Source organism: Phocoena phocoena, chromosome 9 (genome assembly GCF_963924675.1).
Source record: "Phocoena phocoena chromosome 9, mPhoPho1.1, whole genome shotgun sequence".
Lineage (NCBI taxonomy): Eukaryota > Metazoa > Chordata > Mammalia > Artiodactyla > Phocoenidae > Phocoena > Phocoena phocoena.
The window spans coordinates 84,923,250-84,948,835 of NC_089227.1; the positions used below are offsets into that span (position 1 = coordinate 84,923,250).

Genomic DNA, 25,586 nt, shown 5'->3' on the forward strand with positions numbered 1-25,586 from the left:
TTATCCACCAACAGGTAGCCAGTTAAATAAATTGTGGTTGATCTATTGAGTGAGATGAATTCTTTGTAGCTTAATGCCACTGAGATAGATCAGTAAGTACTACATCACTGAGTGTCAAAAGCTAGTTGGAATTTTACAAAAAGCAAATAATGAGTGGTAGAAACCCAGGTTCAGGTAAAATAATAGAAGTTCTAAAATAATCCTAAAATTTATATGGAACCACAGAAGACCCAGAATTGCAAAAGCAATCCTGAGAAAGAAGGACAAAGCTGGAGGGTATAACCCTTCCAGACCTCAGACTATACTACAAAGCTGCAGTAATCAAAAGAGCATGGTATTAGCACAAAACAGACATATAGATCAATGGAACAGAATAGGGAGCCCAGAAATAAACCCACATACTTAATGGTCAATTAATCTACAACGAAAGAGGCAAGAATATACAATGGAGAAAAAGTCTCTTCAACAAGTGGTGTTGGGAAAGTTGGACAGCTACATGTAAAATAATGACATTAGAACATTGCCTCATACAAAAATAAAAATAAACTCAAACTCATCTATATACAAAAATAAACGAAAATGGTTTAAAGACCTAAATGTAAGATGACACCGTAAAACTCCAAGAAGAAAACATAGGTGGAACACTCTGCGACATAAATCGTAGCAATATTTTATTAGATCAATCTCCCAAGGCAAAAGAAATAAAAGCAAAAATAAACAAATGGGACCTAATCAAGCTTAAAAGCTTTTACACAGCAAAGGAAACCATCAACAAAACGAAAAGACGACCTACGGAATGGGAGAAAACATTTGCAAATGATGCAACCAACAAGAGGTTAATATCCAAAGCATACAAACAGCTCATACAACTCAATATCAAAAAACAAACAATCATTGGGTTTCCCTGGTGGCGCAGTGGTTGAGAGTCCGCCTGCCGATGCAGGGGACGTGGGTTCGTGCCCCGGTCCGGGAAGATCCCACATGCCGCGGAGCGGCTAGGCCCGTGAGCCATGGCCGCTGAGCCTACGCGTCCGGAGCCTGTGCTCCACAACGGGAGAGGCTACAACAGTGAGAGGCCCACGTACCGCAAAAAAAAAAAAAAAAAAACAGTCAAAAAATGGGCAGAAGACCTGAATGGACATTTTTCCAAAGAAGACATACTGCTGGCTAACAGGCACACGAGAAGATGCTCAGCATTGCTAATTATTAGAGAAATGCAAATCAAAACCACAATGAGGTATCCCCTCACACCTGTCAGAATGGCTATCATCAAAAAGTCTACAAATAACAAACGTTGGAGGGGATGTGGAGAAAAGAGAACCCTCATGCACTGTTGGTGAAATGTAAACTGGTGCAGCCACTATGTAAAACAGTATGGAGGTTCCTTAAAAAACTAAAAATAGGACTGTCATAGGATCCAGCAATCCCACTCCTGGGTATATATCTGGAAAAAACAAAAACTTTAATTTGAAAAGATACATGTACCCCAATGTTCATAGCAACACTATTTATAATAGTCAAGACATAGAAGCAACCCAAGTGCCTGTCAACATATGATTGGCCTAAGAAGATGTGGGGGGTGTGTGTGTGTGTGTATGTGTATATGTATTACTCAGCCATAAAAGAGAATGAATTATTGCCATTTGCAGCAACGTGGATGGACTTAGAGAACATAATGATTAGTGAAATGTCAGACAAAGACAAATACTATATGATATCACTTATATGTGGAATCTAAAAAATAATCAAGTGAATCTATATACAAAACAGAAACAGACTCACAGACTTAGAGAATGAACTTACGGTTACCAGGGGGGAAGGGTGGTGGGGAGGGATAGATTGGGAGTTTAGGATTGACATGTACACACTGCTATATTTAAAATAGATAACCAACAAGGACCTACTGTTTAGCACAGGGAACTCTGCTCAATATTTTGTAATAACCTAAATGGGAAGAGAATTTGAAAGAGAATAGATACTTGTAAATGTAAAAAAAAAAAAAAGAAAAAAAGAAAAGGATATGGAGAAGCATACATATCCAAAGCATACAAACAGCTCATACAACTCAGTATCAGAAAACAAATAATCATTGGGTTTCCCTGGTGGCGCAGTGGTTGAGAGTCCGCCTGCTGATGCAGGGGACACTGGTTCGTGTCCCGGTCCCGGAAGATCCCACATGCCGTGGAGCGCCTAGGCCCATGAGCCATGGCCACTGAGCCTGCGCGTCTTAACAGCAATTCCAGGAGAAGACAAAAATGAAAATTTAAGAAGTTGAAATAATTGATGAAATAAGAGGTAAATTTCCTAGAATTCAGAAAAGGTGAAAGGCTTCAAACTGGTGAAAGGGCGTGTAGTATGCTAAATAGGAAAAATAAGGAGAAACACATACCTAGGCATATTTATTAAAGTAAAATTAAGAATATTAAAGACATAAAGGAAATTCTGAAAGATTTCAGAGACAAAGAGCAGGTGACCTGCAGGGAACAAAAAGATAGAGAGCTAGGTATCAGCTCAACAGCAATAGTGAATGGAAGAAAATAGTAAACTTTAAAAATACTCAAGGAAAATGTCTTTGAACCAAGCAATTTATATCCTCCTAACTTTCATACAAGGATAAAATACAATATTATCAGGTATTTTTGCCTCGAAGCTTTCAATATGAAAACCCATATTGAGAGGTGGTGATCAAATTACCTTGAGGAAGTTTATTGTTGACTGAAGACAAACAAAATTCTAAGCAGTGAAAATATGATGGGGGAGGGGAATGGGGCACCGTATAAATTCAGGTGTTGTGATTGGACTTACAGGGAAGAACATGTTCTGCATTATTAAAACTTTTTCATTCCAAAATGTCTTGTACAAGGCTTAAGACCTAATAGGTCTTTATTTTCTTTCAAACTTCCTTTTCTTTTCCTGTGTCATATATCACTGCCAATATTTCTTACATCCCATGTCATTCTTTACCTTGGATTCATTTTTGTTTGTTAGAATAGCTCCTGAAAGAGTCTTTTCAGATGCAGTCATTGATATGAACTTTAATATTTCTGCTGATCCAAAAGTTCTTTTATGTTGACCTCATTGTTGGGGTTGCTAGTTTAACAGGAAATAGAATTTTAGTTCCATATCTTTTTATATTCCAAGGAATTTTAAAGTTATTACTCCATTTTGTATTCTAGCATTCTTTGTTACTGATAAAAGGTCTAATGTTAGTTAGATACTTATTCCTCTGTATATAGTAACCTACTTTTCCCCTCCCTAGAAGTTTTTAGAATTTTCTTTTAATTCCTGAATTTTTGAAGTTTCACTAGGAGATATGTATATAAAGTCTTTTTTTTTTAATAGCCAAGCTAGTTGTTTTTTGTTTCTTAATTAATTTACTATTTATTTTTGGCTGTGTTGGGTCTTCGTTTCTGTGCAAGGGCTTTCTGTAGTTGTGGCAAGCGGGGGCCACTCTTGATCGCGGTGTGTGGGCCTTTCACTGTTGCAGCCTCCCTTGTTGCGGGGCACAGGCTCCAGACGCGCAGGCTCAGTAGTTGGTGGCTCACTGGCCTAGTTGCTCCGTGGCATGTGGGATCTTCCCAGACCAGGGCTCGAACCCGTGTCCCCTGCATTGGCAGGCAGATTCTCAACCACTGTGCCACCAGGGAAGCCCCCCCACCTTTTTTTTTTTTTTTAATAAAACGTGCTTAGTGCCCCAGGCTCTTTCAAACAGGACACCCACTTTTTTTCTTCCATTCAGGGAAATTTTCTTTATTTCCTTCTTCTACATTATTTCATTTCTCCTTCTGGTGCTCTTTTCAGACAAAGTTTTTACTTCAATGGCTTTATCCTCTGTATCTCTTAACATTTCTATCATAATTTCTATATCTTTATGCTATATATTCTGGTAATTTATCAATTTTATCTTGAGATGACTGACTTTGTTTTTAACTGTGCACATTTTATTTTCATTTTGTTATTTCATTTTTTTGTCATAGTTTTACTTTTTAACATCTTTTCATACTCTGCTTCTTTTTAAGGAAGCTTATTTTTGTTTTACACATGTAACGTTCTCTTCACTCTACAAGGATAATGAGTTTGCGTTTTTTCTTCTAAGTTCTGTTCTTTTCTATGATTTATCTTTTCCTGTTGTTCTGTTTGTTCATCTAGGTCCCTCTCCTTACATTGCTGATTTTTTTCTCATATTGTCATGTGATTCCTGTCTAAACATTAAATTTTATAAATAAGTTTATGTATCAGTTAAGAAAGGTAGTTGACAGTGGTTTCCTGTGCATTGTATGTCTCTCTTTCCCAGTGGCCTTCTCCCTTAAATCAGACACTGACTGAGGGTTTTATATAACTGCATGGTACATGCAGGCTTTTTTATAGGATGTGTAAACTGAGAATAGACCCCTGTGTCCTTATTAGAAGCTCTCCCACAGGAGTGCTTCTCAAGGTCTACTCCTGCTTTTTGTATTTGATGACTTATTCTGAAATTTTCCATCTTTTATCTCTGGTGAGTTGGGCTCTCTTTTCCTTGGCTGTGATCTCCTGTCAGTATAACCCCAACTGCTATTTCTCAAGATTCCTCAAAATTTCTTATCTATTGATACTTTCTTGACATACTTTCTTCTTCTCTAGACCTTTTTTTTTTGTTTTTCTTTTTGCTAGAATATTGTTTCTGCCAATTCAAGCGGGATGATGGGAAAGAGGGGTGATGTAGTTAGTGTTCAGATTTCTGTCTAAAACCAAAAGCCCCAACCTTTAGATTTCATAAGCAGCTTCTGTCAGTAGTAAAAATTCAAGTCTAAAATGCCTACTAGGGCTAGACCATAATTCTTTGATGCATGTGTACATGTAATTTTTTACATTTTAATTTTCTTTAATAAGAATGCATAAAATCTTCATTTAAAGTGAAAAATGGGGTTTTTTTCCTCTGTACAAAGGAGATAACACATTAGATTTAGAGTATTACAGAAAATGGACATTTTTAATAGTTTCTTGGAGAAATCCAGACTGCTTTTGAAGGTAGATATGAAAAACTGTATTATTTTTTTATTGAAGTACTGTTGATTTACAATGTTGTGTTAGTTTCTGGTACAGCAAAGTGATTCCATTATAGATTATTATAAGATACTGAATATAGTTTCCTGTGCCATACAGTAGGACCTTGTTGTTTATTTTGTATATAGTAGTTTGTATCTGCAAATCCCAAGCACCTAATTTATCCACACCTGCCTTCTCCTTTGGTAACCATAAGTTTGTTTTCTATGTCTATGAGTCCGTTTCTGTTCTGTAAATAAGTTCATTTGTATCATATTTTAGATTCCACGTATAAGTGATGATGTATGATATTTGTCTTCCTCTTTCTGACTTCACTTAGTGGTAATCTCTAGGTCCATCCATGTTGCTGCAAATGACATTATTTCATTCTTTTTTATGGCTGAGTAGTATTCCATTTTACACACACACACACATACACACACACACACGCACACACCCCATGTCTTCTTTATCCTTCCATCTGTTGATGGACATTTAGGTTGCTTCCATGTCTTCACTATTGTAAATAGTGCTGCTGTGAACATTGGGGTGCATGTATCTTTTCAAATCAGAGCAAAAAATTATTTTTATTGGTTTTTGTATTGAAATGTTTTTTAAATTGTTACTGTATGTGGAATGGAGTAGAAATAGGAATTAAACTTAAGTACAATTTGTAAAATTTATGCAGAAGGCCATTAACATGGATGCATTCAGTGTAAGTTTGAATTAACCCCCTGATCTTTAGGAACTTCAGATGTAAGTTTTCATTTTTATATTTTAGAGAAAAAAATCAAAAATACTTTTTAATACCTAGTTTTAGTTTTGCAACTAAATGATTTAAAAACGTTGTTTTTAGTGCCAGTAAAACTGTCTTTTGACAATTTTATGAATTCCCTTTCCATCTAAATAACAGCATTCCAAATATTAATGTAAAATTTTGTTCATGAGAAATTTGGGAGTATGTGTGAGAATTTTTCACTTATTACTAATAGTCCCCAGTATTTATACCCAGATGTATTTTTTTCCTGTATTTTGGTTTAGATTTTTCTTCTTTTCTTGTAACTATAAAATCAATATATATTGAAACTTTTCATATTCTATAATAGAAAGTTAAAATGTCCTAACTTCCCCCCTCCAATAATTATTATTTATCTTTTGGTGTATGTTCTTTTATGTTTCTTCAATTCACGTACACACATATATATAAACGTTTTTCCTTGTCATTAGTATGCAATAAAAATTATATTTGTAAGGGTATGTAAACTTAAGGAGTAATAGCAATTCTGTCCTTGAGAGAGTGTACATTTGAATATTCTTAGAGTAAAATATTTGGATACCTTGAAAAAGTTTCAGTGAAACTTTTTTTTTTTTTTTTTTTTTGTGGTATGCGGGCCTCTCACTGTTGTGGCCTCTCCCGTTGTGGAGCACAGGCTCCGGACACGCAGGCTCAGCGGCCATGGCTCACGGGCCCAGCCGTTCCATGGCATGTGGGATCTTCCCGGACTGGGGCACAAAACTGTGTCCCTTGCATTGGCAGGCGTACTCTCAACCACTGCGCCACCAGGGAAGCCCCCGAGTGAAACATTTTTACTCTTATTTTTCACAAGTTTCTGCTCCAAGCTTGGCCTCTGTTAAGCCAGTCCAGAGATTTTTGTACTTTTGACATAACATCTCCTCCCTTTTTTTGCTGATGGAAATCGTGCTTCTTTGTTAATATTTCCTTACTACCTTCGTCCAGTCCACACCATCGCACTGTTAACAGCCTCCTAATTGATCTGTGTATCTCACAAGCCTCTCACTTTGCCTGTCTATGCTGCATTGTTGATAGACATGTCAAATGATGCAGTGACCCTGTGGGGAGATGTGAAGGGGGATGGGGAATGACTGCTAATGGGTACAGGGTTTCTTTTTGGAGTAATGAAAATATTCTAAAATTAGATTGTGATGATGGTTTTATAGTGGATATACTAAAAAACAACCAAGCCGTATGCTTTAAATAGGTGAATTATATAGTATGTGAATGATATTCTGTAAAGCTGTTTGAAAAGCCAATAAAAGACTTAAATGTGTAACTTTGAGGCAAAAGTCAACATTTCGCAGAGTAAAAGGCATATTGTATATGAAAGATCAAAGAAATGGGAAGTGTATACTTTCTAATCCGCTTTATAATCAAAGTAATTTTTTATAATTCTTATAATACAGGTGTTATAAACATGGTAGTCTTACCTCCCTGAGTATTGTAAACCTGCCTACTGCTTTCATTTTTGAGAAGCAACACTTGTCATTTTTCTCTTCTGCTACAAAGCTGCTTCTAGGTAAAATGTGACAGTATGGAAGAGAAAACATGTAACATTCTCACATGCCTCCCCTAGCCCAGTACTCCTTTATTCTCCTCTCGTTGACCCAGCCCCGTTTTATAGAATTCAAAAATCTCTTTCCCTCTGCACAGATTTCCATTCCACTCAGAAATTTCCGGTTCCTTATTTAAGGTATTTAAATGGGTCCTTATTTTAGGTAAGCAGTTTGTTGCATTCATTTATAATAAGTCATACATCTCTCATATTTGCATTTTAAAAGATTATAGAATAGGGGTTAGCAATTTTTTTCTATGAAGAGCCAGATGTAATTATTGTCGTTGCAACTACTCAGCCTTGCTATTGTGGGGTGAAATCAGCCACAGACAAAATGTAAATGAATGACTGAGGCCTGATTTGACCCTAGGCAGGTCAGATCAATCCATAGTTTGTCAACCCATGTTATAGAATTCTACGTGGGATGAAGAAATTTAAGTGCAATAAATTTAGGCAGTTATGTCCTCCACTTCTACAACTAATGAAAATGATTTCATTTCTTTACTGTTTTATCTTTCTTCCAAGGTTATCTCAGGAACAGAGGTCAGAACCTGGGTACTTTTGAAAGTTTACCAAGGCTTAATTAGAAAATACCAGGCTTTACATAACCACTAAAGACTGTGTATTATGAGGGTTGAGGTTATTGTTAAGAATAGGTTGATGTGTGTGTATAAAGATAAATGTATTTGTGTATGGATGCATACAAATTATGTATTATGTTATATATGTGTGTATAATTTTTTAATATATTTACTGTGGGATGCATTTGGATAGTCTCTGAAATGTTCCAGACAAATTTATTGAATATGAATGTGAAAGGACCCATAAATTAAACCAGGAAAAAATACATATTGCATCATTTGGCCCTGCTAAAGTAGGTAAAGATGAATAAATATCAATGTGGTTAACATCTCCTCCCATAGTATTCTGGATTGATTGAAATGTTTTACTTCAATCTGATGTTTGTTTAGCTTTTTCAGCATATGATAATTGTTCGTGTATAAAAGAAATGTAGTGTTGAAACAGTGGCATTATTTTTAGATCTGTGGCAAGTATGTTGTGAATCATAAAATTATATTTCAACTAATATTTCCAAGTAATAATAATGAGAAAATTTGCATTTGCTATATCAGTGTTTTACAAATTACTGGATAATGCTGAATGACCATCACTCATTTAATGGATTTCTCAGGAAGTAAAATATTTTCTCAGAAAATTAACTCTGGGGAATTAGAGCCACTCAGGAAAACAAAATGGCATATTTTAGCCCCAAATATTTTATTTTATTTTATTTTTCTTGGAAATTATGTCATTTCATTGTAGGTCTTGAACAGGTATTTTAGATGACTTTGACCTTATTGAACAAACCAGCGTGTCAAATTTTTGTTTTTCTTGGTCGAGATTTGAATATTTTGTCTCAGCTATTAAATTAGAGCTGACCCAGATAATAAATCAGTTAAATAAAGCATTGCCCTTTTCCTCAATAAAAATGATTACATTGCATACCTCTTTCTATCTCTTCCCTCCTTCTAACTCCATTCTGGTAGTTAGCATTCATTTATTTCAGCAAATAGTTGGGTAACTATTATATGCCAGGAAATTGTTTCAGGCACTGGGAACAAAACAGTGAACCAAACAACCTTTGCCCTTATAGAGTTTACGTTTGAATGGGGAGAAGGCAAGAAGCAACTGATTATTGTTTAATATAAAAGTTATGTAGTCTGTTAGAAGGTAAGTGCTGTGGACACAAGTAGAGCAGGGTAAGGATGTAGTAATCTTTTAAAGAGTAGTACTAAACTGTTAAGTAATGTTAATACTGTCATCTTATTTTCTCTTTCAATTTATAGTTCCAATGACAGGATTCACACAGAGAGCAACCATTGATCCAGAACTGAATGAAATACATGTCTTATCTGGACTCAGCAAAGACAAGGAAAAGAGGGAAGAAAATGTCAGAAATTCATTCTGGATTTATGACATTGTAAGGAATAGTTGGTAAGTAGCTCTTGTCTGTACTGCAATCACAGTGTAACATTTATTTGAGGTTGTTGGTTTATTCAAAAGAAGAGAGAGATGGAAGGCTTATGTTAATTTGTGATGTCATACATTTTAATATCAATATTGGGGAGTGGAAAAGTCAGTACTGGTGCCTGTCTATACAGCGATGTTCAGCAAATGGATTTTACCGCTGAATTATTTCAATTAGTAGATGTTTCTTTGAGAGTCAAGAGAATTGTATTTTAGTCTAGCTTTTGCTACCAAGTAGATGTGTAAACTTGAGAACCATGTATTTTTAATGTTCCCAGGTCTTTTCTTAGTTTTTATAAAATAAAGCAGTTTGACTAGAGCAAGGTGGGGAGCATTATTATTTAGCATTTTCAAACTAGGACCCTTTTGTCACAGAGCATCTCACAGAACTGCTGCACATTTTGCTTTGAAAAACACTGACCTAGGGCTTCCCTGGTGGCGCAGTGGTTGAAACTCTGCCTGCCGATGCAGGGGACACGGGTTCGTGCCCCGGTCCGGGGGGATCCCACATGCCGCAGAGCAGCCGGGCCCGTGGGCCATGGCCGCTGAGCCTGCGCGTCCGGAGCCTGTGCTCCGCAACAGGAGAGGCCACAGCAGTGAGAGGCCCGCGTACCGCAGAAAAAAAAAAACAAAAAACACTGACCTAGAGGATCCAGCTCTAATGTTCTGTGATTACTACATAAGTGAATATTCTCCAAAACAGAGGAACTTCAGAGAACTTCCTCCATTCAGTAATGGAGGGTGGTGCTCAGCAGCTAAGGAATTTATTGTTTTCTAAATAAGACATTTATTTACAGTAAGAATGAAAGTCTATTGTGAGCTTTTTTATTGTGAATAGATAAATGTAATATCTCTTTCAGCCGTTGGTTTAAGCCTTCATATATGCTGATCCTGTTTCATAACACGAAGTAGTTTGTTCTTGAGAGAGATTTTCGATGGACATTAAAGAACTTCAGAACTCAGTTCTAACAAATTCAGATTATTTTATGAGGGTGACCAGAACTTTTAAGATTTGATGTGAACAAATTTATAATTTTTTGTTTGTAATTAGACATTGCGTTAATTTGCTTGCTACAATTGTATTAACATTATGTGTGCTGCTAGTTTTCTAAGATAGAATGCCTTAAAAGTAATGTCTTTCAGGTCTTGCGTCTATAAGAATGATCAAGCTGCAAAGGATAATCCAAGTAAAAGTCTTCAGGAGGAAGAACCATGTCCAAGATTTGCCCATCAGCTTGTATATGATGAGTTACACAAGGTATACTAACTACATTGACCTGTAAACTTTCTGTGATGTACAATTGGAAAAAATCTCAAAATATATGTTTCTGATTATTTTTAAGTAGATTTGAATAAAAATGACTGACATTTACTAGAATACGTAGCAGACATTTGATATCACCTTGTCCCTAAAATTCATTAAGAGAATAAACATTTTTGCATAGTCCACAGTTCCTGATACTTTTCTTATGAAAATGGTCAGTGGTTGCTGCTTCTTAGCTGCATAGATCTGATACATAGCATGGCCTATTGTTTCTGTCAATACAACATGAATATTCAAGTAGAAGATGTACAGTTTTCAGCACTTGTATACCTTTTTCCATGATATGAAAAGGTATATATAACTTCCTGATTTTAGATTTTCCCATTGTGTAAGAAGTCTTTTTATCTTTATTTTTCCTATCTATGATTGACATAATCTGTTCCATCAGCCTGTGAAAACAGTCCTGAATTCTGAAGTTTTAGTGTCCCTAAGTGTTCAGAGTGGTTTCTTTAGCTATTTCTCCCTTAAATTTTACATGTTTAATGATTGGGCTCAGATTACATAGTAAATTACTGACAGAACCAGAATTCTTTCTGTTTAGGCCATAGATGATTATTTAAATCCTCTATCATTTGAGAACTTTAGGTAAAAGATACCATGGGAGTAAATAAAAACCCTTTCTCTGAGAGTCTCCCAAATTAAAGGATAAGTGAATTTCCATCTATAGGACAGAAATAAATAATATCTCTGTTGTATAACACTACTGGTTATAAATGTTTTCAAAATTTTCAAGAACTGCTTTAACACTTTGAGTACAGAATATTACTAAAGCTGTAATTATAATAGTGAAATCATTGTAGTATTCCTTTTACATTTCTTATTTGATATTAATTGAATAATAGAAAAATATTTTAAAAGTTATTTCACAAATCATATATGCCATTTAAAAATATTCAGCATTAAGGCTAAAGCAAAAGTAAGATGCTAAAATTTTTAAAGTTTCTAGTTACTGTTGACCTTCAGTGATTCAACTTGTGTGTCAGTTTTTAAAATGCTACCATTTTTTATTACGATCAACACTTGGTTAACTTGATAATCCCCATTATTTGTTGCCCTAAGCAAACTCAGTATCTTAGAATAGCTTCTTACTATCATTGCTTTTGTTTTATGTCTTCCATTGTCAGTGTAACTGTGGTGATACAACTTATTTTAATAGAAAATGTAATTTAAGGAAGTAGTCACAGTACTTTAAAGTAAAATGGAAACTTGAAAAAAAGCAGAAGCAACCTTTAGTAGACATGTAATAATGTTTTAGTCTTTAGTAAAGCTAAAGAAGTTACTTGTTACACACTACTACCAAAATGAAGAAATTTTACTTTGACTTTCGTAGTTTCTTGAGTATGCATGCATTTTTTTAAAATCTGGTTTGTTTTATTTATTACAGGTTCATTATTTATTTGGTGGGAATCCAGGAAAATCTTGCTCCCCAAAGATGAGATTAGATGACTTCTGGTCACTGAAATTGTGTAGGCCTTCAAAAGATTACTTACTGAGGCATTGCAAGTACCTCATAAGAAAACACAGGTATAAAAATAAATCACTGAAAACTTTTGTTTAGCATTATCAGCTATTGTTGGTATTACCTAAGCTTTGGAGATGTGACTTTGTCTTTGGAAATTTAGTAACATGACGCTGTAAGTACTGTGAAGATCATGACTTTTGTAAATGCCCTGTTCTCCTTATTTTTGCTTTCTTCTTTCAAAGGATGGTACAAAGTGAAGATAGATCTTGATGCTAAAAATTATTAAAGGTAGAGCAAGGATATTTTGCAGCTGTTAATGGAAAAAGTTTCTATGAACGTGATGAACCTACCTTCAAGTAACTCAAGGCCTAACCACTACAGATTATATCAGTTCTAGATGATTGGCATGTGAAGATTATTGGCATGTGACTGACCTGTTGATAACTCTCTTAACAGTGAATGTGATGATATAGTTGAGTAAATAATCTCTTTATAATTTGATGTTTCAGAATACAACTTCAAATATGATTATAGCTTTACATCATTACTTTTGCCATTTAATTGCAAAATCAAGTAATCAAACATTTTCATATGTCTCCTCAGTCATGTTTGCTTTTTAGCCTTAGCAGGTGATAAGCTGAAAAATGTAGAAAAATACATCTATCCCTTTGGTTACTGGTAGTGTTAGATCGTAATAAAAATTTACAATTTGGGGCTTCCCTGGTGGCGCAGTGGTTGAGAGTCCGCCTGCCGATGCAGGGGACACGGGTTCGTGCCCCGGTCTGGGAAGATCCCACATGCCGCGGAGCGGCTGGGCCCGTGAGCCATGGCCACTGAGCCTGCGCGTCCGGAGCCTGTCCTCCGCAACGGGAGAGGCCACAACAGTGAGAGGCCCGCGTAACGCATAAAAAAAAAAAAAAAATTTACAATTTGGAGGCAGAGAAGTTTAGCTTTTAATGATGATAATAGGTACCATTTATGAGCAATTTTGTGTGCTAGATCCTGCATATTATTCTCACAATAAGACAGTGGAGTAGGTACTGTTATTATTACTCTCTTATAAAAGAAGAAATGGAAGCGTTTTTAAGTGGGTTGTATAACTGACGTAAGGTTGTTCAGCTGTAAGTGACAGAGCCGGGCTTTGATGCTGTGTATTCTGACTCCAGAGTTACCACTTCACCACCACCACCACCCCGTACACATCGGTATATACACAGACATGCACACATGTGTGTTTATATGTTTAGTATATAATTACGTATTATATTTTATATAGAATATAAATAAATAAAAATCTCTGTGTAGGTGTAAGTTAGATTTGTGTTCCTTTATCATATCGTGTTTGCTTGTTATTTCTCTCTCTGCTTTCACAAGTTGTGCTTGAGAGATAAATTGATAACAAAAGCTAGTTGCTTCTGTTACTTTATTATTACTATGAATAATTAAAGAGTATTTCCTATAGAATCTATAGGAGAAAAGGTCTGAATCGTCACGTTGGCTGGATGGCAAGAGATAAATTCTGTCTTATTAACAAGATTTAAGCTTGAGGTACCTTCAGCTAATGTTTACGTTGCTAAAATATTATTCCTTGGTACTTAATGTTAAAGTTTGTTTTTAAAAGTTTAAAAAAACTTTAAACTTTGTTTTAAAAGGTTAAGACAAATAAGACAAATTTGGGGAAATCATGTTTTTTTTATTCCTACTTCAGATACAACAACTATAGTTAGAATGTTGAGTTGAGCTTTTAAAAAAAATTTCCTGACCAAAAGTCCACTAGAGATTAAAGAAGGTTGTCTAGTGCTGTATGTAAAGAATTCGAACTTACTTTATAAACACTTTCCTCTGGCTTTTTTTTTTTTTTTTTTTGGCGGTACGTGGGCCTCTCCCGTTGCGGAGCACAGGCTCCGGACACGCAAGCTCAGCGGCCATGGCTCACGGGCCCAGCCGCTCCGCGGCATGTGGGATCCTCCCAGACTGGGGCACGAACCCGTGTCCCCTGCATTGGCAGGCAGACTCCCAACCACTGCGCCACCAGGGAAGCCCTTTCCTCTGGCTTTTAATTAGAAAAGTAATCCATGGTTAATAAAGAAAAAAAAGTCCTCTCTCCCCACCACAAAGAATTGAATCATCCCTCATCCCACCATTCAAAAATAATATTTTGGTTTGTATCCCTTGAATTTTATGTGCACAAATAGAATTTTTGTTTGTTTAAAAAATAAGGATCATCTTGCTTTGATGTCTTTTAATGAGTGATGTATTATAAACATCTTATTACCATGTTAAAAAATAAAAATACAAATCATAATTATAATGGCTACATAGTGTTCTATTCTGTGTAATTTACTTAACTAGTCTCCTTATGTTGAATATTTAGCTTATTTCCAACTTATTTGCAATTATAAATAACACTGTAGTTAATGTTATTATATACTTCCATATGCACCCCTATCAAAATTTCTGTAGGATAACGATAGACTTGATGAATTATACGTTGCCCTCCAGAAAGTTAATTTTCATTCCTTCTGGAAGTAAGTAGAATTACTCATTTTCCCACAACCAACCTATCCTAAGAAGTATTATTTTTGATCTTTGGCAGTCATTTTTCTCTTCTAAAAATCTGTCAGTGGACAGGTGAAAAGACAATTTATGGGAATCTGAAATTTATATATATTATATATATATATTATGGCATGTTTTAAGTTTCAAGTACAAAACATCATTAGTGACTTGTGCTAGTAAAGGCACAAAGTGAAAAATGAAAGTGGATAAGGAAAATAATCAGTAACAAATTATTTAAATAATCAGTAACAAATTATTTAAAATTTTAATTACATTATGAAAGACTAGCAAATCTTGTGAGTGTGAGAATGATTCATGAAATAAAGTGACTGAAGTTGAAAGGTAGCAAGTTTCAACCTTGCTTCAAGGTAGCAAATAAAAGTAGCCTTTGAAATTTGCTACTATTTAGTTAAAATATAAATTTTAAAGTATAAATTTTAGTTAAAATATAAATTTGAAGGGAGAGAAGTATATTGAATGCCAGGAAAGTGTCTTTGTTCTTAATGGTGCCACATAATACAGAAAATAAAATGCCACTGTTTTTTTGTATAGCATTCAAGTTTCCAAATATATTGATGACTTGGGGGTGGAAAGGGGCAAAAGAAAAAAATTTAAATATGATTAGTTCCTTGTTCCTTTAGGTAGAGGGCAGAATTGTTGGCTGAAATATAATTCTAGACTGCAGACACAAGTCCGGTAATAAGTTTTTGTGGGCTAACAAAAAAGCTTAAAAAAGGAAAGAGAGAACACACCTTCCAGGAAAATGGATCCCTTTGCTGGATTTATTTAATAGTACAGTAGGTGTGTGTTGGTTAAGTTATCAGGTTACAAGGATAAAGACATACTTAGGATATCTCACTGAAAAAGAATTTATTATGAGAAAATCCAGAGAATTAAGGTGCTTCCTCAGCACTTGAACAGTGAGGCCCAGTGGAGAATTGTTTAGGATACTGAGACAATTCTAATAGCTAGAAGCTACTGAGGTAGCTTTCCTTGTAACTGAGCCTCTCCCTTTCTGCTTCTTTCTGTCTGCTTTTCCTGTTCTACTTCCTAACCCTGCTTTCTCTTATGGCTTCGGTAGGTGGCTAGGTAGCTAGGTAGTAGGAAGGGAGAGAAGGATAGGAAGAGAAGGAATCTGTCATCTCATATCTTCTGCTTATTGCCTTCTGTGTTTTGTATGTTTTTTGTGTCCTTGTGTATCTCACATTCAGATTCTCTAAGAGAGTATCTTCTTACAGAAAGTTCCCTAGAGAGAGTATCCCTATTGGAAAGAATTCTGCCAGGCCACTTTAAAAATTGCTCATCAAGCTCAAGATGATTGCTTTTGGCTCAGGTGCCAAAACTCTGGTCTAATTCACTGTGGACAAGATGGTAGAGTAACATGGACCTAAGACTCTCATCTGAGGGTTGTAAGGCTGGCTGACAATCAGGGTACTATCTGGTACAAGAAAACTAATATTTTGCCAGTCTTTGCCCCTCCAGGTACCCTATCACTGAGATTAGCTCTAAAGACAGGAAATTATTGATGCCATCAGCTGAACACAGTTGTGAAAGGCTCTTCACTGTTTTCCTTTCCCAAATGAAATTAAATGTCGTCTTTCTGTATAATATTTTGAAAAGCATACCAGTTTATTAGAAATAAATACATATCTAATTATGCTATTAAAAAAGGAATTATCATTATTTAAATAGATATATAGTCCCAAGCAGGCTTTTTTAATTTAAGAAAATCCTTTGTTTCCTTTCAGCTTTGGAATCAGAGACACTTGAGTTTAATTCTACTTCTGCCACTTACTAGGTCTTAGCTTGGCCAAGTTCATTTACCAGGCTCAGTTCCTCATCTGTTTTTTTTTTTTAAATGATGATAAACTTCTCATCATAGAATTATGGGAGGATACATGAAATGATATATGTAAGATACTTGATACAGTGTCTAGCACAAAACAAACGATTGATAAATGATTGCTACAGTTTTTGTTATTACTGAGACATGGAAATAGTCTCATTAAAAATATCTAACCAGTGTTAATGATACTCATTAAAAGAAACTATACTCAGACTTCCCTGGTGGTGCAGTGGTTGAGAGTCCGCCTGCTGATGCAGGGGACACGGGTTCGTGCCCTGGTCCGGGAAGATCCCACATGCCGTGGAGCGGCTGGGCCCGTGAGCCATGGCCGCTGGGCCTGCGCATCCGGAGCCTGTGCTCCGCAGCAGGAGAGGCCACAACAGTGAGAGGCCCGTGTACGGCAAAAAAAAAAAAAAAGGAAACTATACTCATTTCACTTTCTGAAGTATCTGTTAAACACCTCCAGTGGAGAGTATATGACACAAATCTAGGAAATTATTTTTATTTTATCTCTACTTGTTTTTTTAGGAAACATATTTGGCTATTTTGCACTTTTGTTATATAAAATATTTGACATATTCACTATGTTTTGTAGTTGATTTAATCTTAGCTTATAGTTTTAAGAGGAGGGTTGGAAATGCTCTTTTCCAGTCTCTAGCACCACAGCCTGACATTACCATTACATCTCCAGGGACTCCACATGTATGCTATTTATATATGTGTAAGTATTCTTACTTCTGGATTCTTAAGCACAGGATTTTTAGATATCCACAGTATCTTCTCAGATACAGAGTATTCCACTCTGGGTTTAAAAGACATTTCTGATGTTTTTTCATAACTCTAGACAATTATTCTTGTTTATATTTTCTAGGTTTGAAGAGAAGGCCCAAATGGATCCCCTTAGTGCTCTGAAATATCTACAAAATGATCTTTATATAACTGTGGATCATTCAGACCCAGAAGAGACAAAAGAGGTAAAGGTGGCAATAAACTTCAGAAATTGAACGTTTGAAAAATTGTCTTTCTAACTTATATTTGTTGACTTTGTTCTTGGATGTTTAAAGGAAAGTGAGGAAAATATGATGACACTAAAAATCTTAAAAATGGTACAGAGCAGATGAAATAAAAATTGAGTAGACATATTTTCATGTGGTAATCTAAGATTCAAGTCACACAAAAACCTGTGATCCACTCAGAAAAGGCTTCTCAGGTATAAAGTTTTAAGTAGTCATTAGATTTTGTACTGGAAAGGAAATAGAAAAATTTTACTTCTGCCATAGTTCCATACTTCCTTTACTTAAGGGTTACATAAAGTTCAGTATAAACTTTTTCTACTGATACTCGAAAATTCCCCTAAAAGAAGAAAGAAAACTCTCCTTTATTGTAAGGAGAAAGTGAAGAGAGGTTGGTGGGAGTAGAATCTTTGCTGGCTTGATATTTAGTTATATGAATGTTGTAGCAGTACAGTTTTACCATAGGCTACTAACTTCGTTCATCAGTAGCCCCTAAGCTTGGGAACTTAGTAACAGATCATTACTTTTCAGTTTTTGTGGTACATAACATGGGATGGAAGCAGCTGTTTCTAAGATTTAATATTCTTAGGGCATATTTGCATATCCACAGTGTGTGAATATACCTGCAACGAGTTTCATGGTCTTACAACCTCTCTTCCAACTTCTAAGATTCCTTTTGTCACTTCTTCCTTTTGCTAACTATTCTTGTTCATAGTTCATCTAGCAACATCTGAACTGCAATCCATTTTACCTTCCATTCTCAGAATTGGTGATTATATGTGGTTCTGTTCCTTACATCTATTTCCCTGTTAGCTGTTGCTGTGCTTTGGCTTTGTAATAGCAACATCAAGCAGTGTTTTCCTCTGTTCAGCATTGACACAGGTATCAGACTGAATGACTTTCAGGTACCAGGTTCATTGTACTTGCAAGCAGAAGAGCCTGCATGTCCTTGGCACCAAAACAAAGAAATACTCTTTCATAGTTGCCTACTGTGAAAATAAGCCCTAGTTCTCTCACTCAGTATTGGTTACAACCCTTCAGTGGGTGGAGAATCAGCAGAACACATTTTAAAACCCCCTGAAAAAGGACAGTTAATTGTCTTTTCTTGAGTCTTCAGTCAATTCATGATACTATTTGAAATAGGGAGAACTGTCACGATTTTGCCAAGTAGCAGAATATATTTGGTTTAATCTGTTATGGCTTATAAACTGAACATAGTTGTGAAGAGTCTGTTAATGTTCATTTTGTTAGGCCATGCATTTGAGAGTTATAAATGGATTTTCTTGTGTTTTCACCATAGTCTGTCTAAAATGGCTGTAATCCGGAACATTCATTTTTCTTTTATTTTTTAAAACCAAACCAAAACAAAATATTTCAAAGTAAATAATTTCAGCTGTGTGAGTTGCAAGTAGGCCAAAGAAAACAGACAGTTTGCTCTTAAAGCTAAGCTAGTAGGAAAGTCCAGGACAGGGAGGTATCTCAAGTTCAAACAGTCATTTTAAGAATTTTGGTAGTGGGTTTCTCTTTTCCTGAAGAGTATCAAATTGTGATTTTGTATGCCACAGACTTCCACTCCATTTCTGAAAAGCTGTATCTATCAAGAGTTGTTTAACCCTAGTAGAAGTTAGTAAAAATGATGTTATTCATGTGTATGTCAGCATAAGAATCACTTTAAAAGCTTTTTCAGAACAATACCCTCACCCTAAGAGTCTCCTCTGTCTGCTCTTTTACAATGGAAAACTGAAAACACACCTAAAAAATTGAGAATTAGTGGTCTGTAAGGTTATTCTTTTGTTTAAAAACGTGTGAACAGATTTCGTTTGGGGAAAGAAATCCCTTGGGGACAGCTCCAGTGTATATATATTAGTACTTACAGTATCTGTTAGTGAGGCATATAGATCTTCGCTTTTCATTGTAAGAAATCATTCCCCTTTTTGAGAAAGGCCTTACTGCTCTTCATTTTCTGTAGTAGCTTGGTTTTGTTCTCTATGTACGTTTTACAAATTTTTCATTATATTAAATGATTTTATCAGCAACCAGAAGTGGTTTTTAGATTTTTCTCCCCCTTTTTTGGGTCATCATTGTGTCTTTTAGTTGCAAAATGCTGGTGGACTATCAACTAATAATGGTTCTTTGCTTTCTTCCAGTCTCCAGAGCATGGGTTCTAAATTGGTGATGAGCTTATAATAAAGCTTATGAACATTGTATTTTTTTCTAGAAAAGGTCCAAGAAAAGGATGCTTAAATTGATTCTACCATTTTCAGAGAGGATTCTATAATAGAGAAGGAACAAGAGAAACAAGTTTTCACCCAGTATTGCACACTTTGTATTAACTGTCTTTCTACTGAGCTTCCAAAGTACTGATGTCATTTATTTAATATATTGTGTAGAGTTCCTACAATATGCCAGGCATTCTTCTAGGTACAATAGATATACCAGTGAACCAAACAAGATACTTGCCCAGGAGGTACTTACATACTAGTGGGGGGGAACAATAAACATATTAAATAAATTATACCGTGCATTAGAATTTGATAAGTATTATAGGAAAGTTAAAAAGAGATTAAAAATATAAGGGGACTTCCCTGGTCGCGCAGTGGTTAAGAATCTGCCTGCCCATGCAGGGGTCCTGGGTTCAAGCCCTAGTTCGGGAAGATCCCACATGCCACGGAGCAACTAAGCGTGTGCACCACAACTACTGAGCCTGCGCTCTAGAGCCCACGAGCCACAACTACTGAAGCCCTCGAGCCACAACTATGGAAGCCTGCATGCCTAGAGCCCGTGCTCTGCCACAAGAGAAGCCACCGCAATGAGAAGCCTGCACACCGCAACGAAGAGTAGCCCCCGCTTGCCGCAACTAGGGAAAGCCCGCGCGCAGCAACAAAGACCCAACGCAGCCAAAAATAAATAAAATCTATGTTTAAAAAATATATATATATACATATATATATATAAGGGGTAAGAATTGGGCAGTTGCAGTATTAAATAATCATAATAGACCTCATTTGGAAATCAGATTTGCACAAGGACTTGAAGAATATGAGGGAGTGATCTAAGTAGATAATTTGGGGAAGATAATTCCTAGCAAAGGGAGGGCTAGAACAGAGACCCCTGGGATGGAGAGTATTTGGCTTTGTTTAGAACAGCAAGGAGACACTCGTGGCTGAAGTAGAGGTAAGGAGAGTGAAAGCAGTCAGAGATGAGGTCCAAGAGGTAAGAGCAGGGATTGGCAGAACAGGTTACGAATGACTTCATAAGTCATTATTAGGACTTTGGCTCTTACTCTGAATAGGGAGCTGGTTCAGGGTATTGTCCATGCAGAGGAGTGATATCATCTGCTTTATGTTTTAATTAGGTCACTCTGGCTACTGTATTGAGAATAGACTAAAAGGGAACAAGGATGGAGGCAAAGAGAATATGAGGGAGGTGTAGAAATCTAAGCAAGGGGGATTGTTGCTCAGAGCAAAGTAGTAGCAATAGAAATGGTGAGAAGTAAAATAGATCAGATTCTCTCTCCCTCCCTCCCTCCCTCTCTCTCTCTATATATGTATATATTTATATACATGTATGTATGTATGTATATACTTTTTTGGCTGCATTGGGTCTTCGTTGCTGCACGCGGGCTTGCTCTAGTTGCAGCGAGCGGGGTTTACTCTTCGTTGCGGTGCGCGGGCTTCTCATTGGGTGGCTTCTCTTGCTGCGGAGCATGGGCTCTAGGCACACAGGCTTCAGTAGTTGCAGTGCGGGAACTCGGTAGTTGTGGCATGCGGGCTCTAGAGTGCAGGCTCAGTAGTTGCGGCGCACGGGCTTTTAGTTGCTCTGCGGCATGTGGAATCTTCCTGGACCAGGGATGGAACCCATGTCCCCTGCATTGACAGGCAGATTCTTAACCACTCCGCCACCAGGGAAGTCCCCTCAGTATATTTTAAAGGTAGAACCAACGGAATTTTATGATTGGATGTAGGGTTTGAAGGAAATGACTCCAAAGTTTTGAGCCTGAAAAGCTAGAAGGATGGAGTTACTGTCAACTGAAATGAGAAGGTGGAGCCTCCTGACTGGAATCAGGAGTTTAATTTTGCATATGTTCAGTTTGAGTTGCCTGTGAAACAGCCAGCTTGAGATGTTGAAGTGATAGTTGGATGTTCAAGTCTGAAGCTGGGGGGAAAGGACTGACTTTATTCAGATTGTGTACTATTACTCAGTACCTGTTAAAACTCTAGGCCAGTACATAGCAGTGCCACTTATTTAATTGGATGGTTCTCATAAAGGGCATCTGTGAAAAACATACAGCTAGTACCATAGTTAACTGTAAAACATTAAACCCTTTCCCCTAAGATTATGACAAGGAAAGGTTGTCTGCTTCAACACCTCTGTTTAGCATTGTGCCAGAAGTCCTAGCTAGTACGATATGGTAAGAAAAAGAAATAAACAGCATATAGATTTGAAAGGAGGAAGTAAAATTGTTTGCATTTTTAGATGACAAATTAAAGAATACCTAAATAGATGGAGAAATAAATCACATTTGTGGTTTGAAGACTAAAAAGTGTTGAGATGCCCATTCTCCCCAAATCGGTTTATAATTTAATGCAGTTCCTGTCAATATTCCAGTCAGTTTGGGTTTCTTTGTTGTTGAGGAGCTAGACAAACTTATTCTAAAATTTAGTCAAAATGCAAAGGCTCTGGACTAGCTAAAACAATCTTGAAAAAAGAAAAAGTTGGAGGTCTCATACTTACTACCTGATTTCAGGACTCTGTATAGAGCCATAGTAATCAAGGTGGTGTGGTACTGGCTTAAGGATAGACAAATAGATCAATAGAACAGAATAGAGGTCAGAAACAGACTCATATATATGCAGTCAGTTTATTTTTTTGACCAGAGCACCAAGTCCAATAAGGAAAAGAAAGGTTTTTTAAACAAATAGTGCTAAATAACTGGATATCTCAACCCCTATTTCACTCTTTTTTTTTTTTTTTTGCGGTACGTGGGCCTCTCACTGTTGTGGCCTCTCCCATTGCGGAAGCACAGGCTCCGGACGCACAGGGTCAGCGGCCATGGCTCACGGGCCTAGCCGCTACGTGGCATGTGGGATCTTCCCGGACTGGGGCACGAACCCATGTCCCCTGCAACGGCAGGTGGACTCTCAACCACTGTGCCACCAGGGAAGCCCGTCGACCCCTATTTCACTCTTAACACAAAAATTAAGATGGATTATGGATTTAAGTATAAAACCCAAAACAATGAACCTTTAAGAAGAAAACAGATAATCTTCACAACTTTGGGATAAGCAAAGCTTTCTTGGACATGACACAAAAGGCACTAATCATAAAAGAAAAAGTTGACAAATTGGACTTCAACAAAATTTAAATTTCTACTCATTAAAAGACATTATCAAAAAGAAATAGATGAGGGAATTCCTTGATGGTCCAGTGATTGGGACTTCACGGTTTCACGGCAGAGGGCCTGGGTTCGATACCTGGTCAGGGAACTAAGATCCCACAGGCCACACCATGCGGCCAAAAATTAAAAATAAAAATAGACAAGCCTCAGACCAAATAATATCTGCAGTAGATATGTCTGACAGAGGACTGATACCCGGAATATATGAAGAAGTTTCATATATTTTTAGCTCTTCCTTTTATCCCTTTTTCCTAACTAATTTGTCCAGTTTCTTACATTCAAAGGATGATTAATCAGGTGACTGATACCTGAAATTTTAAAGGCGACAAGTACAAGTGTGAAATACGTCCTGAAGAATCAGTGGTATGAACTGCTCAAGTCTTGCAAAGTGCCAAGTAAACCCCACTGAGATTCAACTCATTTGTATACTTTTATGCCTTCCTTTAACTGACCTGTTTTCCAGCATCCTCATTCAAGATAAATATGAATAGTTCTCCTAAAGTTTTATTTCTGTACCAATTTGTTAAAGTACAAGTGATGCAATAGTTTTATCTTATTTTGTCATTGTTCAGTTGCATTGTCTGATTTAAACTAACTCTGGCTAGCCTGGGAATCTAATCAACACTTACAACATTTTTTCAATGTAAAAAAGACCTTTGAGCCTTTATAATTATATAACAATACAATTATATATAACCATGGAATACCAATCTAAGTTGTAATTTAGGGATGGCTTATGCATAATAACCATGCTTTTTTTCTCAGTTTGATTTACACAGAGACATCAGGTGTTTTACAGTAGCATGCATTTATTTTTGAAGTAAGAATTCATATTTACTAATATACAGGGCATCAGTCTCTCTATGTGTGATAGATTCCCAAATGAGTAATTTTTCTTTTTTTTAAGGAAGAAGGGGTAGTGGTAGATAGGTGAATTCTTCTCCACCTTGAAGGGTGGTGCTACTTCTACATCATACGTTCTTTTTTTTTAATGTCGGTTCATTGGTTTGTTTGTTTATTTTTGGCTGTGTTGGGTCTTTGTTTCTGTGCGAGGGCTTTCTCCAGTTGCGGCAAGCGGGAGCCACTCTTCATTGCGGTGCATGGGCCTCTCACTATTGTGGCCTCTCTTGTTGCAGAGCACAGGCTCCAGACGTGCAGGCTCAGTAGTTGTGGCTCATGGGCCTAGTTGCTCCGTGGCATGTGGGATCTTCCCAGACCAGGGCTCGAACCTGTGTCCCCTGCATTAGCAGCAGATTCTCAACCACTGTGCCACCAGGGAAGCCCCTAATTTTCTTTTTCTTTAATCGAAGTATAGTTGATTTACAATATTATATTAGTTTCAGGTGTGTAAAATAGTGATTCAATACTTTTATAGATTATATCCCATTTAAAGTTATTATAAAATACTGGCTATATTCCCTGTGCAGTACAATGTATCTTTGTAGCTTATTTATTTTATACATAGTAGTTTGTACCTCTTATCTCTGTCCTGCCCCTACCCCTTTCCATCTTCCCATTGGTAACCAGTAGTTTGTTCTATCTGTGAGTCTTTCTGTTTTGTTTTATTCATTCATTTATTCTTTAGGTTCCACGTATAAGTGGTAACATCTGGTATTTGTCTTTCTCTGTCTGACTTATTTCACTTAGCATAATACCCTCTAGGTCCATCCATGTTGTTGCAAATGGCATTATTTCATTCTTTTTTATGGCTGAGTAGTGTTCCATTGTATATATATACCACATCTTCTTTATCCATTCATCTGTTGATGGACAGTTAGGTTGCTTCCATATCAGGCTATTGTAAATAATGCTGCTGTGAACATTGGAGTGCATGTATCTTTTCAAATTAGTGTTTTCATTTTCTTTGGATGTATACGCAAGAGTGGAATTGCTGGATCATATGGTAGTGAGTAATACTTTATATTTCAGTTGACCTATTGTTCCTTAATAAATACATACTTTAATATGTTTTTAAAATAAAATAATTCCAGGACTTGGTCTAGTATTTTGGAAAATGATAATAGCAGTCCACTAGAAAAGTCAGCATGTTGTTTAATCTAAATACGGTGTTCTTCTTGACACTTTTTGGTGAATAGACTTATGCAACACATGCGGAGACATCCAGTGGCTAATGAATGGTCGAAATTATAGGAGTTTTTTCTCCAATGTGCTTACCTAGCTAATTTGCTTTTTTCTCTCCCCACCTCCCCCCCCCCCCCCCCCACAGTTTCAGCTCCTGGCTTCAGCTCTGTTTAAATCTGGTTCAGATTTCACAGCTCTAGGTAAGTATTCCAATGTAATTTATCTGGCCATATGCCCTAGAATTTGGGAGGTTGGACTTTTATTTCTTTTAAATGAAACATCAGATGAGATGTCATCCAAACAAATGAAGCAAGTTTCAAGGTAGCATGCAAAATTTCTAATAACCTGCTACAAGGTTATTTTCCAGGTATAAGTCCCCAGTTCATGGATCAGTTTGCAGTTCCTATTACACCAATTGCTGGGTTATTATGCAAACAGATGGCAATAGAAGCCTGATCAAAATAAATTAATTTGTATAACGTTGTTTTGGAATGCAGACTG

The 25,586-nt window shown here is 36.5% G+C and overlaps 1 protein-coding gene across 1 annotated transcript in view; it reads left to right on the top strand.

Moving 5' to 3' along the window:
- The window catches only part of MKLN1 (muskelin 1), a 177,293-nt gene that overhangs the window by 143,254 nt on the left and 8,453 nt on the right, over nucleotides 1-25,586 (top strand). Inside the window, exons 13-17 of the mRNA XM_065883535.1 lie at nucleotides 9,221-9,368; nucleotides 10,545-10,659; nucleotides 12,110-12,249; nucleotides 17,464-17,566; nucleotides 25,231-25,285. Of these exons, the coding sequence (XP_065739607.1) occupies nucleotides 9,221-9,368; nucleotides 10,545-10,659; nucleotides 12,110-12,249; nucleotides 17,464-17,566; nucleotides 25,231-25,285 (561 nt within the window). The remainder of the gene's footprint in view (nucleotides 1-9,220; nucleotides 9,369-10,544; nucleotides 10,660-12,109; nucleotides 12,250-17,463; nucleotides 17,567-25,230; nucleotides 25,286-25,586) is intronic.